Below are 19,902 nucleotides of genomic sequence, written 5' to 3' on the forward strand. Positions count from 1 at the left end.
CCATGCTTGAGCCTCTCTTTGTGTACCTTTTAAAGTAGCACATCGTCTTGGTTTTCCTTCTGTTTCTCTGATGTTATAATCATGCTAAGTATCTTTCCTTGGCTTTCTGTATTGAGAATTCATATTCCTCATGGTTCTATCATTATCCTCTTAATTTCTCACTCGATGCTCTAAATGCTCTATTTTAGAGATTGCATCTATTCTATTGCTGTCAACCATCAACTACCATTTAAAAGCTCTAAATCTTTACATCCAGGAACCACTTGTCAGTTGTTGGTCAGCCCACTATCAGCATCTAAAACTGACTTCTTCACCTTCTCTCTCAAATCAGCATACTCTCCTCATCCCTCTCTGAGTCTGTGATATTAGCATATGAAGTATAACGAGCCTAAGACGAAAGATATCAGGCAAAGGAGTTGACCACAACAAGAGGAATAATTATGGACCAGGTCTTTAGACACGACACTTGATTTAAAAGTCGGATTGGGAGATCATTGTGAAAAAGGGAGGGAGGAGAAGACTCACATAATATCTTCCACTAATAACTTAGGTAGGAAAGAGAGAAAAGAAGAATGGAGGACGCCGTCTTTGAGAAGTGCCATACACATATGCGGTGTTGGGAATTGTGAAATAAGCAGAAGAGACCAGTTGGCAATGCTGATTAGCTAAATGTAAGATGTTGTAGAAAACTGAGAAGTGTTTTATGAAAGCATGTAATCACTTAAATCAATAGCAAACTCAAAGGACATTTGATTATTGTTATATTTGCTTTACAAGCAAAACTGAATGACTGCTAAGTCAATATTGTAAGTAACAGTGCCAAGTCTGCTGTCTGTGTCTAGCCATGGGAGAGCAGTAAGAAGTGAGATGTTCTCTCTCCATCTCTCTGTCTCTGGCTCTGTCTCTCTTTCCACAGAATCTAGTGTGAGGGATGCTGGTACAGGCTTGTTTACTGATCTCTTCACTGGAGTTTCTAAGAGGGGTCCAGTGAGCATCCCTCTGTCCACACTACCCATCTCAGGAGGTCTCAGGACTTGCCTCAAGAACCTGAGTTACCTTGACCTAGTCTAGAAGAGTGGCAGGATTTTACTGGCAACTTGAATTCCCATGGAATAGTTGGATCAGGGATTTACCAAAGTATAAAGCTTTTACTTGGGGTTCTTAGAGGGGAGAAAACCTCTAATACCAAACCTATTACTGGCAAAAAACAGCATGTCCTTCAGGAATAGTGCCTGTGACTGGAAAAAGCTTCTCCTTCAAAAACATTCTGCATCGAAGTTCTCACTCTTACTAACTTACTAACAAAGCCCTCCATAATTTGGGCTCAGAGCCCCTCATTTCAAGCCTTTCCCAACTGTAAGTAATGTGGGGTCCATGGTGATCAAGAGCTCTTCTATTGAAAAATCGTCGTCTTTCACCTAGTCAACCACAGTATAAACTTCAGTATCATCTTAAATCCTTCTCCCTCACCCCACATTCAGTTAATCCTCAAGTCTTGTCTAACAAGACCTCTAAAGTAGATCTCTCCCCTCGTTTCCATTCCCAGGGCTATACGTAGTGTCTGTCCTACTTCTGGAAACACAATGGTGAGTTGAGAGGGTGGTACCAGTGTTAAGGTTTGGAGTAAATTATAAGATACATAGACCACATTTTAATGTAGTTATTGCCTAACCACTGCAGGCAGTCTCTTACAGACATGCCTTTGAACACACTGTTTCTTCTCTCTGGAATGTTCCGTTTTGTTCCCACCACCTGCATCTTTCTAAACCTAGGTTAATTGTCACTGACTTTGTGAAACCCGTTGGAATCCCCCAGGCAGATTTAGTCATGTTCTGCTTTGTCATCTTATAGTTTTTTTCTGTTAGAGTAACTCTCCTGTTCAACTGTAATTTGTTTAATATATATAAATTGGACAGACCCGATAGTCTGTAAGTGCCTAGAGGGCACAGCTCATAGCATTGATCTTCACATCCCCACCACACAGCCTCATGCCTGATCTATAGCAATTGCTCAATAAATATATGCTTGAAAGTCTGTATATGAGATGAATGCTCCTGGTTGTTGCCATTGGAGAATAATTTATTTGTGTTCTTTCTCCAACAGAATACAGAGAGAATTTGGTTTAACTTTCAAAAGTATACTTTAACAAGATAAAAGAATGCCTCTCTTTTGCCCTTTTAGGCTGACCTCTTGAACCCAAAGCCAGTTTACTTATATTAAGGAAGTTGATATGATTAGTGTTAGGAAAGATCTTGTGTAATGTGATTTGGTTTGCTGCAAGCACGTTTGGATGAATATGAGTCTCATGCAATATTTTAACATTTTAATTCATTGCTAACTCTATAGGGCAAACGGAATCATAACCCTTAGTCCAATTTCAGGGTAAGGACTTGAGGCTTTTTCCAACAAGGCACGTGATAAAAGATGTCTTGCTTCAGATATAGTACTGCAAATTGCATTTATATTTGATTTAAGTAAATTCGGTGCCATAATAGTTGATATTTTGCTAAAATAGGAGGTTGGTGTCATTATAATGATATTTCCTAAAACAAATTATGAATTATTAAATACCTACTCTGTGCTCTGGATTTTGTGTTGTGGGACAGATGCCAAAAATGATGCTCATCCTGGCAGTGAGGGACTTAATATCAAGTTAGAATTCTAAGAAAAAGGAAAATCACTGGGCAATACATATCTCCCGGAAAAAGAGAAGAGAGTCATTGCTAAGTAATTCAAGAAGGTGTCAGGAACATTGGTCCATATATCAGCCTAGGAATTCTAGATGGGGGAACATCATGAGCAAAGACACTTAAAATCTCAGTGCTCTTTACCTTTTCACAGATGTTGGACGATGTTACAGAGAAGTGGAATTTCAGGTTGGATAGTCAGTATGAGGACCCTTTACCGAGCATCTAAATGCTGTGTAGAGGGATTAGGACTCTGTGGGGAGACATTATAGATTCCAAGGCAGGAAAAGGACAGGATGAAAATAGAAATTTCAGAGGATTGTTTTGGCAGTGGTAAGATTTCATGGATTTGGCAGGGTCTGGAGGCAGGATGGTCACTTGGAGCCATGTTACATTGGTTAACTTTGGAGCAGTTATACTGTTTATATTGTTGTTTTATGGTGCTCTAACTACTTCATGAACAGTTTCTCAATTGTTTACCCCCATCGTCTAGTCTAGGTCTAGTTTGGAGTTATTTAGAACACTAATCTAACTAGGTCAGACATGGTTTTAATAGTGTGAAGTAGGGAGAAGAACAACGGATCTCTGAGTCTGGTCTCACGGAGGCCACAACTAGCTGCTGGCCTGTGGCCAGGCCACTTACGTCCTCAGACTTGACTTCCTTAACTTGGAGATAAGAGCATAGACCTGGATGAGCTCTGAGACCTTTGAAGTTGAGCTTTCTGCAGACCAAAAGTGAATGGAAGCTTCCAAAATGTTCACCTTGACATTGAGCAACTAAAGTATTGAGTATATATTTTAATGCATACTGGGAAAATTACGTCTTCAACACTTACAGTTTGGTAGAATATTCCACCCTTCTATAAGATAGGTGGTAGATTCATGATTACAGTATACAGGCGGTTATCTTTTCCAAGAATGTGTTAAAATATAGAAGAAAATAGTAGAAAATTAACCTTTGAAAATGAACACAGTATGCCTTCTGTATAATTTAAATGTTTTAAATAAAGCTACTTATTTGCATAATGATGCTTTGGAAAGATATATCTTAAAAATAACAATACTATTCATCGATTTGAAATTAAAACAAAAATAACAAGTGGAAATTAATTCGGAAAAGATGTCATGTTACCGTATAATTAGATGTATTAATAAACATGTAGGCTATCACTTACTAAGCTAAATTTGGCATAGAAGTATATTTCAAGATAATGAATCTATTTAAAAATTTTCTATTTATATTTTGCAAGTGTTTATTGATTGTCATCAGTTTGTTAACCTCTATGATATGTATACAGTTGTATAAGACAGATGTTTAATAATAAGTAGCTCTCTAGTATTACTTATCTAAATTGAAGTTTAAATTTGATCACTGTAGGAAATGATTTGTGGGAAACATTGTGTGAAATATATCAGAACACCCAGAGAAACACTAGAGATAAGGATTTCTAATGTCATAAAACTAAACAAATCATTACAATGTCTAGACAGAACCCAAAGACATGGTAGAAAATTTTTGATAAATTGGTTTTGTAGACCAAACAAAACATCTGATTTGTTTAAGCATCATTTAATTTTTCAAACCAGTGAAATGATGCATAGCATGAAGTTTAGTTACTTGAAAAAAATAAAAGAAAAAGGACATTTGATTTCTTGGAGTATTTTCCTTAAGTCAACAAATATTTATAAGACCCAGAAAATTATTTCTAATAATCTGGTCTAAGTAGCACTGTCATTGTCATCATCTGGGTTTTTGATAAAAATGCACACATAACAGGCGTCTATGTATACCTCTGAAATCTGTATTTTAAAAAAGTTCCTGGGGAGCTTATAGTGCATACTGAACATAAGAACGGCTCTTCTAAAAATACTCTTCATTCTTATCCCACTGTTGGAAATTTTTACATGTTGTTTGATTCTGGGTATTGGGGAGTGGGATCCTGAATTTGAAAGTTGAAGAACAGGACTCTGCTTGGGTATCCAGAAAGAAATTGAAATAACAAGTTGTCTTATCCATAAGTAGGCTTTTCTATCTTTCAATTTCTGTTTGAAATTGAGAAGGACAATAAAATATGTGCTTTTCAATGATTAAACTCTGAGTGTTCTGTACATTTGTGTCGTATAACACAAAGTATTAGATATTGGAAACTTTTTCTTTTTCTTTTTTTTTTTTTTTACTTTCAGAACACAGGTTTTCCTAGAAGGAATTTCCCATAAGTTGGACTTATAATCATTTTTTTTTCCTCCATAGAATCACCAAGTTCATCTTCAGATTCTATAGGATTCATGATCATTTTAATGTTAAATAAAAAATTCCAAATATGCCCACATTAATTTTTAAGCAACTACAGCCTCTGCTAATGATACTGCTGTTTAGGTTGGGAATGCTGTCAGGAAATTCTTGAGATGATTGTCCTTTACATGTAGATATAGCCTTTAATTAAAATGACCCTTTCTCCTTCACTCCCAAATTTATTACAAACAAAAATGCTGAATTCACAAATGGGGGTGATCTCCAATTTGAAGCTGGTATCTGACAGTAAACTTCTTGATGACAGGAGGCATATCTTATTATCTAAGTATCTCTCGTGACCCAAAGAGTTTTTGCATGTAGTGGGTTTCTGATGATATGTGAGTCAGTGAGTGGTAGTCAAGTTTTATTGGCCTGTGTGGCACTGAAATAGGAGAAAATTGTATTTAGGAATTTGGATAGCTTCATGAGAACTAAGTCTCTCTTGAATCAGAATTTTATACTTGGGCATCAATGACTCATTGCCTTCTTCAGTGGCTTAATTCAATGATCATCTTTTGCTTGTATCAATACAAGAGTCTATGAATATTGAAAACTAAATTGCTGTTCAATTCCTGGTTACCAAATCTTCTCATTCCTTAGCTCCTATTTGCACCATAGGGCTTATAAATTTAACAGAAAAATGCCAATGTCTTCAATTCCAATTCCCTTTTCCCTTCCAATGGCCTCCTTTCTTTTGCACTACCTCATATTTGGACAACCTCCGTGACTATATTTAATTCTGGATTTCAGAAAGGAAGCCACCTCTCACATTTTAACAATCTAATTTTGTCGTGTGGTCCTATAGTGATGGTGATTTCCTGCATCACCAGTTTTCTCCCAGCACCGTTTCCCCTTGCCCTTTCCACAATGTGTTGGTGACTATAAGATGCATTTGAAGTTTTGTTTCCCACAAACTCTTTAATCCCTTGGGGATCAAAGTGTTAAGACTGATGGATTTGACTATGGTAGAGTCTAATAAGAATTGCTCTTACAACCAGGATGATTCATGGGAAGACAGCTGACTTATTTTTTATGTATCTTGTCTCTTTTCTTCCTAACTCAACAGCTCCCCCCACGGTTCGTATTGTGCACTCAGGCCTGGCCTGTAACATTGAGGAGGAGCGCTACTCCGAGAGGGTCTACACTATACGGGAAGGAGAAACCCTAGAACTGACCTGTCTGGTCACAGGACATCCACGTCCACAGGTAAGTCCCGATCCGTGACATTGGGGAAAACTCTCTTTGACTTCTCGTAGAAGTGAAAAAGCTTACATTTTAGAAGATTTAGCTAAAATGTGTGTGTGTGTGTGTGTGTGTGTGAAATTCAAGTACATGTGTATGCAATGCAGGATAAGTGTGGTGATTGTTGAACACTCTAGCTTGAAGTATTCCTATGGATACGATGAAAAAAGAAATTTTTGTTTTGGTATTGTGAGAATTTTGGAAGACACTTCTAAGGAAGCTGTTAAAAAGACGACTACAAAAATATCTCAGATATAACAATTCATATGGCAGTGAGTTTATTTTAGAATGTGGAACATGATTTCATGATGACATAATTGCAGCCGGGGAAGCGTTTGTTCTGAAGAATGTGATGCTCGAGGTCCTATGTACTTTCCTTACTCTTAGTCATTATATTCGTAGAAAACTTTGAAAAACAGATGTTTGCAGGTGCTATATGCATTCAGGCTCACAGAGTCATCAGCTACAGCTTTCATAAGCTAATTTAATAGCAGGAACCGAAATTGAGACTTTCAGAGGGCACTAAAATTATAAACAACGAGCAAAGAAAAAGCTTGTAGGAGTGAAAGACAGGGTTAGGTATATAGGGTGAGGGTATGGGGTATATTAGCTTATACGGTAAGGTAATATAGTTAGCCTATGTATCTATGAGGTAAAAATTTAATATGGGTAGAGAATTTCAGGATGTTTTACTCATTAATTGCCAATTTTTATTGTCATATATTTAACCTGACTAGTTCAAAATATACGTTGGTAATCAACACAAACACTGTGATAGAAAAGAAGTCTCATCTGGTAGACAAAGTCACATATTTCCAGTATTAGTGTTACAGAAAAAAAAAATAATCCAGCTAACACAGCTACAAAGGGGAAAGTAAAGAGCAATGTGGAGATTTTATGAAGCCATCGTTTGAACCTCATCTTTCACTCCTGCCGTTTTTACCTCTTAATGCTCAAGGATGTTTTAACCCTACCATTTTGACCCTGAAGAACAGAAAAAATAAGCAAAAGAACTTGTCAGAATGAAGGAACAGATTGTTAGATAAGACCATGACTAAAACTGAAATAGTAAAAGATGTTTTATAAAACTTACGCTGTTGCTAAAATGGAAAACAGCAAAAGTAATCTATAAAAAATAATTAAAATTATTGAAAATATTAAAATTCACAATGGATAAATTTCCAAATTATAACATTGGCTGTTAGCTGAAAATTGAATAAAGAATAAAACTGTTCTAATAAAATTGAATTCTACAGAATTTGACCCAATATAATTAGACTTGGTAGAAAAAATGATTGCAAAACTGAACATACAGGGACAGAAGCAAAAATTGTTAAAATTTGATATAGACAAAGAAGCTATGTAAAGCATTTTTATTTTAAAATTTATGTAGAAAACAATAGAGTCCAGTGAAAATAATTTTACTAAAATTAAAAAATGATAACATTAATTTGAGAATATTATTTCAAAGAAAGTTTATTGTTGTTATAATTTGATTGTAATTTTTGTATTTATATACGTAGAATAAAAAATCCAGAATCAAAAAGTTGGCATCAAAACAGGAGGGTCCAAACAAACCTAAAAGAAGGCACACGTTGCTTTAGGAGAGGTGGTTTAAGGCCATAGAAGACCATTGATGCCCATTATTCTCACACCGAATGTGCCAAATTCTGCACCTTCGGAACTCCAAATTTTACTTAAAAATGCAACTTCTTATCTATGTTTTTAAGTCATCCCAGCTCTTCTGCTCCCTCTATCTCCATCCTTATGTTCCCTTAATATTATAAATTTCTTATTTTCCCGATACATCTTCCCCTTCATGATTCACAATCTGGAGTTCAGTCTTTGGTCTCTGGCCAACCCAAAATAAGTTCAGAAACAACGGAGTAGACTATTGCCTTATCTATTTTTCCTAAGCAATTCCATTTATGGAACCATTTCAATGTATTCCGAGCCTAAGAAAAATTTATTTTTTCGGTATCGTCATTTCTTCATTCCTGGAAGTAATTCGGGTATTTGCAGGTGAATCAGTTTCAGCTTATATTGCCTGTTTGAGAAATTAACTGGGCCTCCTCTTTGTCAACAAACTGTATGAGAAAGGCTGACAGAACAGCTGGGCCTTGGCATCTTGGCCAAACACTAAAGGGCATGCTGTTGGCAGTTGGTCCTGACGACGACTTTTCTTGGCTGGTACCATGAAGCTGGAATGACTTTCTTGCTGCTTTGTCTAATCTGAATACGGTGATAGTTGGAAATGCAGCAGAAGAGAGAACTTCTTCATTCATTCTTTAGGAGATTTCTCAATCTGTTGCCTATTCCCATGGCAATGAGAGTCAGAAAGGTTTCCATTTCCAGAAGTATTCTAAGGCAGCATTTTTTTCCCTAGATTATTTAAAATTTTCTGTAAGAATTTATCATTTGGCAATGTGTAGTGGCCTGAGGGTATTGATGTATCCAAGGGAAATAGAATAACTGAAGAGGTGGTTAGTACAATGGAGTTGTAAGAGCATGTCACCGGAGTGAGGCTGCCTGGGGATAACCCTGGGTCCACCATGACTGCCAGCGTGACCTTGGGAAGTTCCTTAACTTCTCTGCTCTGCTCATCTCAGTTTCCTTATCTGTATGATAGCGATGATGGTAACCATACATAAGCATTATATTGACACTCAATAAAACATATGTTGGCTTTTTATTATTTTACAGTAATTTATGCTTAGACGTGAAGGTCTAGAGTTGAATGTGTAGGTATGAAAATAAGCAGATTTAAAAAATGGTTCTTACTTCCCTATAGTCTACTTTAAATTAGATGCATTTAAAAAAATTCAATATTTTTGTGTTTTAATGCTCTATGGAGCCTTTACATCTCTGTTAATGAGCTTTTTTTAGTTGTGAAGGGCTAGACCTGTGTCCAGACCACTTCGCTTTACAGGTGTTTATCATAAAGATACATGGAGAGGTGAGAGAGAAAGGAGGTAAGGGTTTGTTAGTGCATCTACCAACCTAATATTACCTCCACATGTCTGTAATTTCAGGATTCAGCTACCCACTCTCTCTTCCTTCTTTTTTTTTTCTCCTCCCCCCCTTTCTCCCTCCTCTCTCTCTTTCCAATATCATACCAATAACAAATGAATTATGAACATAGTCTTCTTGTAAATGATTTAAACAATAGGGTATTGAATGTGAATATTCCCCTTCACTCTCCCACCCACTTCCCAGAGGTAAATATTAAATAGTTTGGTGTATTACCTAGTCCTTGTTCTGTACATTTCCATAGATATATATGTTCATGTTTTATTTTCATTTTTTAAAAACATTAGATAATGAAAAGTATAATTCTATGACTAGAATTTTTCACTTGGCCGTGTGTCCACATCAGCAAGTGTAGATCCAGCCTAGTGGTTCTCAATGTGTGATCCTTGGAGAGAACTTGTTAGAAATGAAAGTTCTCGGGCCCATCACATCAGGAACTCCTGCCTTGGGGCCAGCAACATGTGTGTTAACAAGCCCTCCAGGTAATTGTGATGTACACTGAAATTTGAGAACCGCCACCTTAGATCTTCATCTTCACAGAGGCTGAATTGTACTTTGTGTGGGTGCACTAAATGTCTGTAATTACTGCCATTTTGTTTAACCTTGAATTACTTACAGATTTTCACTATTACAAGCAATAATTCGATGAACACTTCTTGTGTGTGTATGTGTCTGTGTACATCTTCATTACATGCATGCTAGCATTGCTGTACAGTAGTTTCCTTCCTCATAATGGAATTATTGAGCCAAAGTTGAAAATGACTTTTACTTATTTCCTTAGCATGAGTGAATCTTTTCTAAATTTTTACCAATTTGATTTGAGATAGTAAATTACACTCTAGTGCAGTTTAAATTTGCATTCTCTTAGTCAGTGGGAATATTTTCACACACATATGCAAATATATCAATCATTTGTACATCTTCTCTATTGATTCTCCTATCTACTTCTATTTTCTTACTGGTTTACTGCTTGTCTTCCTGTAGACCTGTGGGGACTCTACAAATACTACATAAATAAATCTGGTAAACAGATTGCAAATTTTAGGGTGTTGTCTTTTAGTATTGTGTATGTTATTTTTATTCAGAGGTTTGTGTTTATAGAAGATGAATTATTTTCTTTTCATTTTGGCTTCTAAATTTTGTACCTACTTTAGCAAGGTCTCCTTCATATCAATATATCTTACATTGTATGCTTCTTTCTAATAGCTTACAGCTATTTATATATTTGATGATTTAATCATCAGAAAATGGTTTTGTCCATAGGATGAAATATTAGTCTGGTATTCTCTTTCTTTCTGCTTGTTCTTTCCCTCTGTCCTAATCTGGACAGGATAGTCAACATTCCACCCTACCATTTTAAAAATGCTATTTTTTCTCTCTCTCTCTTTTAAATTGAGATATAATTCACATATAATATTTGTATATATTGTTAAATAGTCACCACAGTAAGTCTAGTTAACATCTGTCACCCTACATAGTCACAAAATTTTTTTTCTTGTGATGAGAACTTTTAAAAACATTTTAACATTATCTAGTGTTTAACATTAAACATTAAAAATGCTATTTTTATCATGAACAAAATTGCATTATTCTCCTCTATCATTCTAGTTATCCCCTTTTGTACTAGGCCATGCTATTTAAATTTCTATAGCTTTAAAATATATTTTGATATACAGGAGAGGAAGTCGCTCCTTTGTGGTTGTTTTTCAATATTTCCTTGGTTAGCCTCTTCTCTATAAATTTGAAAATGAGCTTGTCATATCCCCCACCAAATAAATGCTGGGATTTTCGTTACATTGTGTCGTTCTTGCAATGAGGTCGTGTGTAGAAAGTGTGGCAGACTTTTACAGAGAACTTCTCAGTAGGACACTGACTGTTTCAGACTTCTCAGACAGGAAGACGGTTCTATTGTAACCACAGTGTGATGAGAGGGTCTTTGAATTTGTTTTAATGACTTACTTGGGTATGCATATTTGGGAGGCTGCAAGATATTGAACTTTCCCTCTTTTTTCAAAAACAAAACGAAACAAAGATAAAAATGTGCATCAACCGAACATCTCTACCTTCATGTGTTTTATATGTTGGCTTTCTGGGTAAGAGTTCACCTGAATAATATTTTTCATTACTAAAGTATTTTTGAAAACCATTCTTTAAAAAATAATTATGTATATCCAAAACACAAATCTAAGAAGCATTAAAATTGTCTACTGGTTTATTACAGCTCATTCCTAGGGAATGTTTGCTTCTTGGATTAAAAAAATAAGGCAAGACCATTTTTCAATTTTATAATGGAGTCATATTCGGTCATTTGATTGCTGTATAAATGTATTCTTGACTGTCAAGACTGTTGCAGAGTTATTGCCGTTTTTATCCTCATCAATCTTCTATGCAGATTCTAAAGTGATAATCTTACTATAATGAAAATCTTAGCAAACCTTGGTAACAGGTTCTTCAGTTTGAAACTTTTAGTGCTGCCTGTATGTTGACCTTTGCAAATATTTTATATATACTGGTTCATGTTTCCATATATTTTTTCTGATTCTGATTAAATTTCTTACAATAATATTAATGCATGCACATGAAAAATAGACACATTAAATTTTTGGATTTATGTCCAATTAAATGGGCAGAATTGGAATCTCCTATCTAATCAGAGATCTTCAAATGTTTCATTTATTCCTTATCATGGTTTATAGAATTCAATATAATTTACTCTTTTATCTGTGATAAATCTATCTAGACTGGATCTGTCTGCTGTGTTGTGTGCGAGACTCTTCAACTAAAACAACTAATATTTTTTCAATGAATCTTTGGATAGGATGCAGGAAAGGGTTTAGGACAAGCATCCAAAAATTTATTAATCACAAATTTCCTATTGATAGCTACCTTCACAGTCTCTAGCCCGCCCCCCCCCCCCGCCCCCATACACACACCTCCAGTGTCATCCCCTGGCAATACACATCTTTATTAAGTTCATGGTTACATGGGTTAGTGTACTCACCATAGCTTGGTTAGGAGGAAGCACTTACAGTCTGTCTGATGGTTGATGTCTTACCTTCAAATAGTTTTGTTGCCATTGGTTTTTGTGTAGAATGTGGGAAGCTGTCTTTGGTTCAATCCTGTAACATACTCCAAAGCTGCTGATACTTTTGAATCCCAGGACATCGGCATAAACCAAAGAATTTTTTCAAAATTTAATGAAAATCCTCATGAATGTAGAGAGTCATTTTTGTTCCTCAGGAGATCTAACTGTATTTACAGTTATTTCAGAGTTTATCTTTTGTTTAATTCTATGGACAATCTTTATGCTTAGAAGAAGCATTTATCATATATTCCAGACACTTGCTCAAAAATGTTAGTCAATGTAGTTCATGAAATAATACATGCAGATTCTTTGGCAGAGTGCCTAGCAAAAAGTAAATGCTTAGTAAATCATTGTCATATTTGTGATTGAGTCATTGATAAAAAATAATAATTTCTTCTATAAACTTAATAATTCTAAGCCAGTGCCATCATCACTGCACGATTGCAGGTAACCTATTAGAGTAGGTGGAGTATTCCTGCTTCTGCCACTGGAGTTGATCTTGGCCGTGTGCCTGGCTGTAGCTAATGGATTTTGAGCTAGCTGTAATATGGAACTGGATTTTGATGATGCTGGGCCGGGGAGAATTTAAGGTGGAAGCACACTTCCATGACTTGGGTTTAATTATCTTTAAACCCAGTCATGTATGCTGTTGTGATGGCTCTTTGAAATTTAGACCCCAGGATGACTTATGCTAAGTGAGGTAGAGATACAAGAACTGCTTTTGCAGAATATTGAAGAAGGGCTCAGAAGGCTCAAGGAGGTGAATGTTACCATAGATTTATTATATGAGACTTCTTTTTAGGGAATTCCCAAAGGACACTCCTATCACTATAAGAAATACACTGGCCAGATGGGCAGTGGCATCTTTGAGAAGTTCAGAGGTGACCGACTTCTACAGACTGGGGTTGTAGTAGAAGATGCTGCCATGGAACTAGGATCTCTAAAGTCAATGAGATGACAGGATTCTGAAATGGCAGTAGTTTCACCAACAGACTCAGTGTGGATATAAATAACGTAATGAGCAGCAAGGTCAGAGCAGCCACCAGATTGCCTTTATCTACAGGGCTCTGTCATGATGGATGATAGATTATGATCTCTTTAGGGGTAAAACAGGGGTAGCTGACTAGAGTGGTACTTGACTCATATAAACAGACAGAAATGACACCTGTTGAGGAGGAGCTTGACACTTTCCACAATAATAGAGAATCACCATCACTCATCCAGTTTCCAAACCTAAGTAGTTCACAGAGCCAACATTTATTGTTTGAATGTTTCCTTGAGGAAGGATCTAGCAATATCACTGCAAGCTTACAGTCAAAATGCTATCTGAATGGTTCCCCAAACGGATTTATGGCCATTTGTCATAGCAGTTTGCACTGGAGAAAGGAATGCTATGACTTTGAGGGCTCTTGAAGGTAAGAGTCTGAACTGGCGCTGAAATCAATTTGCTTATAATGCTAACATAGTTAGACTGGGGGCCTAGGGAAGCCAGGTGATAAATGGAGCCCTGTCCCAGATAAGTGGCTCTACGGTTATTTCTCCAGACTCTCAAGTGCGTAATTGGGATGAACATAGCTGGCAGGATCCTCACATTGGTACCCAACCTGTGGAGTAAGTCAAGTCGTTATGGTAGGAAGGACCCAGTGGAATCCTGTAAAACTGTTCCTCCCTAAACAAAATATTAAATCAGCAGTAATACTGCATCTCGGGAGAAATTTCAGAGATTAGGTACTACCATCAAAGGCTTGACAGTGAAGGTGTGGTAGTCTCCATCATGTCCCAATTTATTTCATACACAAGATACCTAAAAAGCCAGGTAGATTATGGCAAATGATGGACTGTGGTAAACAGTCAAACCAACACTGCTGCTGGGCCAGATGTGGTGTCTTCACTGAAACAAATCGACACACCTCTGACACTAGCTGGTATGCAGCTAGCCATCTGACCATGAATGCTTTTCATTTCTCATCATGGAGAATTGCAAGTTTGCTTTTGTGTGGAATGGACAGTAATCCGCACGTGCTGCTCTGCCCTGGGTCAGGGTTAACTCTCTTGCTCTCTGTAACATTACAGTGCACAGGGTACTTGATTGTCTTGATAATGTACAGAACATTATATTAGTCCATTATATTGATTACATCATGTCATTTTTTGACCTTTTGAACAGGAAGTAGCAAGTACTCTGGATGCCTAGTAAGAGAGATATATGCCAGAGGATGAGGAACAAGTAACTAAAAATTTTAGTGGTCTGTCAAATTGGTGAAGACTTTTGGAGTCCCATGATCTGGGGCATGCTAGGGCAGTCCCATCTAAAGTGATAAAAAAGTTGTTGCTACTCACAAGTCCTACCAGTAAGAAAGAGGCCGAGCATGTGGTAGGCTTTTTTTGGGTTTTAGAGGTGCATATACTACGTTTGGAAATATTGCTCCGAGTCACTTTATTGGGTGACCTTACACGCTGTCGGTTTCAAGTAGAGGTCAGAGCAAGAGAGGGCTCTGCGGCAAGTCTGGGTTTTAGTGCAAACTGCCTTGCTGCTCAGGGGAATCCGATCCAGCAGATTTGGTGTAGGATAGGGATGCAGTGTAGGTTCTTTGTTAACCCCTAAGGGGATCATCACAGCACAGAACTGTAGGTTCTGGAGCAGAACTAAACTTTCTACAGCAGGGTACTAATTGCTCTCTGGAAAGCAGCTCTTTGGTCAATAGGGTGTAGGATCCAGTTGGTCAGACGATTCTGTGGCATATTCTACAGGGCTCTTTGGAGGGTCCCAGTGGAATGGAGCCCCAGTTACTCTCAGCAATGACTAGCACAATAGCGTTTTGTTGAATTGGTTTTTCCTTCTCTGTCTCACCGTTCCCAATCCTTTACTCTGTGTCCCCGGGATTAATTCTGAAAATAAACTATCTGCTTGTGATTTCTTGTCTGAGACTTTCTTTCCTGGGACACTCCCGTAACAAGACAGTACCAGTCTCTCGTGTGTTGGACTCAAACCTAATGAGGAGTACATTTATACACCTAACCCTAGTTTCTTCTTCTTTACTGCTGATCTTATGTTGCTTAATTGTGATTCAGAATTATTGTACTTTACTTTTGCTGAAGACTCATAAAGGAAAGCCGCAAGTCATTAGCCAAGGTATGATGTTCAATCAAATTTTGCTTTTACTTCTTAAGACTTTTATGTAATACAATTAGCATGGGTTTAGACTATATTTTCCTAATTTATTCTCCTCATCTCTTAAAAAATATGTCTTTTACTTGAATTAAATCTAAGCATTGAAAATGTGCAAGTTCCTGCACAAGGAATTTCGTGTGATGGAGATTTGCAGTATAAATCCAGAGTGAGGATCTGTTTGGTTATGACAACTTTGCCTCCTGTGATCAAAATTTGATCTTCAGAGAGATTGGAAAATGGATCTCAAAACAGAGTCAAAATAATTAGGTATACAAATCACATGGAATTTTGAAAGTAGATGTCTCCTCTTGAAATTTACATATTTTAATGGAAAATGTCGTAGGTAGGAGTGATAAGATCATAGCCATTATTTTATAACAGCAGTTGGCATGAAATAAGCATTTAAAAATTGTCAGGGCATTTTCATGGGGCCGGCCTGGTGGCGCAAGCGGTTAAGTGCGCACGCTTTGCTGCGGTGGCCTGGTGTTCGCCGGTTCAGATCCCAGGCGTGCACCGACGCACTGCTTGTTGAGGCATGCTGTGGTGGCATCCCATAAAAAGTAGAGGAAGATGGGCATGGATCTTAGCTCAGGGCCAATCTTCCTCAGCAACGAAAGAGGATTGGTATTAGATGTTGGCTCAGGGCTGATCTTCCTCACACACACAAAAAAAATTTAGGGCATTTTCAGAAGATAGAGGGAAATCAATACTGCTTATCAACATATAGATTCTCTGTTGGTTGTGTTGTTCACAGTTAAAATGTATCATTTTAAGGTAAACAGTTACAATTCTTTTGATGTAGAAGTTCTGAGTAGTTACATAGACATTGATAAATTAGATTTTGTATTTTTATTATTAGAAGAATAAAACTCTTGACATATTTTCAGATATGAATTATTTAACTGGGGAGATCTCTGAATGGTAGCTATCCCACAACATAGTTTTATCCTCAATTTTTAATATAGTTTTTAATCTTTTTTATGAGTTGTTATTGAGCTGTCAACAAAATCTAAATGCAATAACCTTAGTATAGTCTGAAGTGAATTTTTCATTATAGAATGATAATCAAATTAGTTGATCTTTTTCTGAGTCTTTATTACATATATATGCTGTAAATATACATATGTGTACTTACATGTATGTATAGATAAAGATAAATCCATAAAGTATGAGTCAACCTGCTGTAAATGATCACTTATAGTCATCTCCCCCAACTGTTTTGAAAAGTTATCGGGAAGACTAGTATCCTAGTGACTCTCTTCACTTCCGCCTGGGACATTAGACTCCAATTAAGAGAACTGGATTTACGGGCGTTTTCAAACTCCAATCTAATGGAGCACTCCTTAGATTGACTTTAAAATATTGAGGTTTGAAATTTAAGTTAATAATTCCAATTACGATTGTAGAAAATACTGCCTGTCTACTTCTATGCTAAAGAATATCCTGTTAGTCAATACCAGTGTTGGTTGTAAACAGGACATATCTATTCCAAATTAGGCTCATCACAGCCTTTCCCTGAGATGCTCAGAGAGGCTTCAAACAAAATCATTAAAGAATGAAAACCTTTCTATGATCTGAAAAAGTTAACTTATGCGTCACAAGGAAAGTGCTTATAAAATGTGAGATTTCCAGGACTGAAAAATGGGACAACAGTTATTAAGAATGACTCAGTCAACTCTTTTTTTCTAGGAATTGTTAATCTTTTACTTTGATTTTCTCTTAGTGCCAAGGTCTTAACAAAAACCTAAAAATAACATTTATTTTTGGGACAGTTTTATCTTTCTCTATCAACAAACATTGATTTCTTCTTTTTCTGTTTCTTGAGGTACATGAGGAAGCATTATCCATACAACCTGGCCCCTTCTCATTTCCTTACTTGCCTTTGGCAGAAGTCATTAAATGATGTTGGATAAGCTTGAGCAGAACAAAATCCTTAGTAAATTAGTGCCTTCTCTGTTGGGTGTCATAGAAATTCCGTATTTATTAAGATGAACTTTTAGGCATCCAGGTCTGCAGTATGGTACCAAATCTAAGGGATCTTTTGCACTGATACCATATAATCAGAACAACTGACCCTTTTGAACAACACTTCACAGTGCCATCAGGAAGATGGACTACAGCCAACCTAACTTACAGATCATTTTGGAAAGAGTTTTCTGAAATAGCACAGAAGCATTACATGTGTTACTACGTAAAATACATGTGAACACATTTCATGAGATATACAAATCCTATATCAGCTAATGTCTAATATTAGCCCAAACCCAATTCCCCAATTCCAGATTTGTACAAGTACCTGAATTGCATGATTGTATACTGTATTAGTTTCCTGGGGTTGCGGTAACAAAGTACCACAAACTTGGTGGCTTAGAACAACAAAAATCTATTCTCTCACAGTTTTGACGTCTGTAATTCTGAAATCAGGTGTCAGCAGGACCATGCTCCCTCTGAGGTTCTGAGTAGAATCCTTCCTTGCCTCTTCCTAGCTTCTGGTGGAAGCCATCCATCCTTGGTGTTCTTGGCTTTCAGCTGCATCCCCAGTCTGTGCCTCTGTCGTCACATGTGTGTCTGTCTTTGTGTGGCCTTTTTCTTTCCTTATAAGGACGCTAGTCATTGGATTAGAGGTCCACCCACCCCAGTATGACTTCATCTTAACCAATTACATCTGCAATGGCCCTTTTTACAAATAAGGTCACATTCTGAGAGTTAGGACTTCACCATCTCTTTTTGGGACACACAGTTCAACTCATAGCATATATTAGCTGTTCTTTTAAATTAGATAGTTCCTACCTTCACTGGGCATGTTCTGGGCTGCCTTTAAAGGGAACGCTGTATGTAAATGAATGCCGTGCCCCATTAATCTTGAAGGCAGTTACAGGACTTTGCCTGCTGATTTTCTATTTCTTGTTCCTTCCACTTGTTTGCACCCCTTCCCCTTGTAAACCAAGTAAATGGCTTCTTTGTCACCTCTTCTTGAAAGCCTTGGTTGGTCAGAGGCTTGCTTAAGTGCCCTTTCTATGTGGTCCCAGAATACCCAGCCACTTCTTACCCTAATACATCGTAGGAAGCTGCTCTGGGGAGTGAGTGAGATTTTAGGCTCCAGAGTCAAACTGCACGGTTTCAAATCCCACCTTCTCCACTTTCTAGCCCTGCAAATGTGGGTCATTTATGTATCCTCTCTCTCCCTGTTTTCCTCACGTATAAGATGACGATAGTCATAGTAGTTATATAGTAAGGTTCTTTAAGGACCAAATAAAATTATACAAGGGAAGACTTAAAAAAAATCTTGAACAATAATAATGGTAATGATGATAGAAATAGTAAAATAGAATAATCATATTGGTTTTTTTTTTGTTTCCTATCTCTCTCGGTGGACTGTAAACTCCTAGAAAACAAGGCCCGGTCTTGCATTCCCATTTTCCATCACGTTAGAGTGAACATCTGTCATGGTTTGCCTGGGACAGTCCTGGTTTATGGCTGTGGTTCCTCTCTCAGTCCCCAAAGGTGTCCTGCTTTGGAGGATAAAATATATGGGACCATAAACATGAAGCTTTACACATGGAAGGTCTTAATTGTTCATTGAATGAGTGAATGTGGCAGGCATTATCACTTTAGTCTAATCGTTCAATATTTTAAGTAATTCTGTTCCTTTTTAAAAATACTGACTTGTGTTTGCCTGTGCCTATGTCATTTACCTCTTAGAATTAAGCATTTAAGGGAATCTTCAGACTCCCTTGTGTAGGCGCTATTGGAAGCCGTGCACCTCGACGCCTGCAGGAATACATTAGATGCTCCCTTGGTGGTCTCAGAGACTTAATGTGGCTTCTTATTTTCTACCTGACAAGGATATAAAGACACTTGGGAAATGGGACTCAGTGATACGAAGCTATTAAAGCCCTTCAGTCAGAGAAGAGTCTAACTTTAAACCCCCCATGCCACTTTTGACAGCAGTGCACAGTTTTAATTACAGATGTGACAGTGAAACACTGGGATCTCAGGTGACTGGAGCATATTCACAAAGTACGAGACAAAAACCTGTTAATTCACTGCTTGAAATTTGTTGCTTAAAATCAAATTACAAAGTCATAATCCTATGTCTAAATAATATACAGATGATGGAATCCCGGTTTTCATTAGAAAAGGAAAAAAATCAATATTGGTAGAAAGTAGAACAGAGTTTGAAAAAGTGTATGCTAAGACGTCTTCAACTCCATATTGCCAGCTAGCCCTGGTTAATTTTGTTAGAAGCCTTTGAGGGAACATAGCCTCTGTTGTTCATATGGCGCAGAACAGAAAGCCCAAGGGTAGACTCAGTTCATTCACAAGCAGAGAGAATTTGGATGCATGAAATAGAATGGGTGAGTCACAGGTACTTTTTCTCACATATCTTTGG

At 37.1% G+C, this 19,902-nt stretch overlaps 1 protein-coding gene across 1 annotated transcript in view; it reads left to right on the plus strand.

Moving 5' to 3' along the window:
- The window catches only part of MDGA2 (MAM domain containing glycosylphosphatidylinositol anchor 2), a 791,668-nt gene that overhangs the window by 318,934 nt on the left and 452,832 nt on the right, over positions 1-19,902 (plus strand). The window contains exon 2 of the mRNA XM_004436360.3: positions 6,047-6,186. Coding sequence (XP_004436417.2) covers positions 6,047-6,186 — 140 coding nt within the window. The remainder of the gene's footprint in view (positions 1-6,046; positions 6,187-19,902) is intronic.

Source organism: Ceratotherium simum, chromosome 3 (genome assembly GCF_057802395.1).
Source record: "Ceratotherium simum simum isolate JZ-2026a chromosome 3, ASM5780239v1, whole genome shotgun sequence".
Classification (NCBI taxonomy): Eukaryota; Metazoa; Chordata; class Mammalia; order Perissodactyla; family Rhinocerotidae; genus Ceratotherium; species Ceratotherium simum.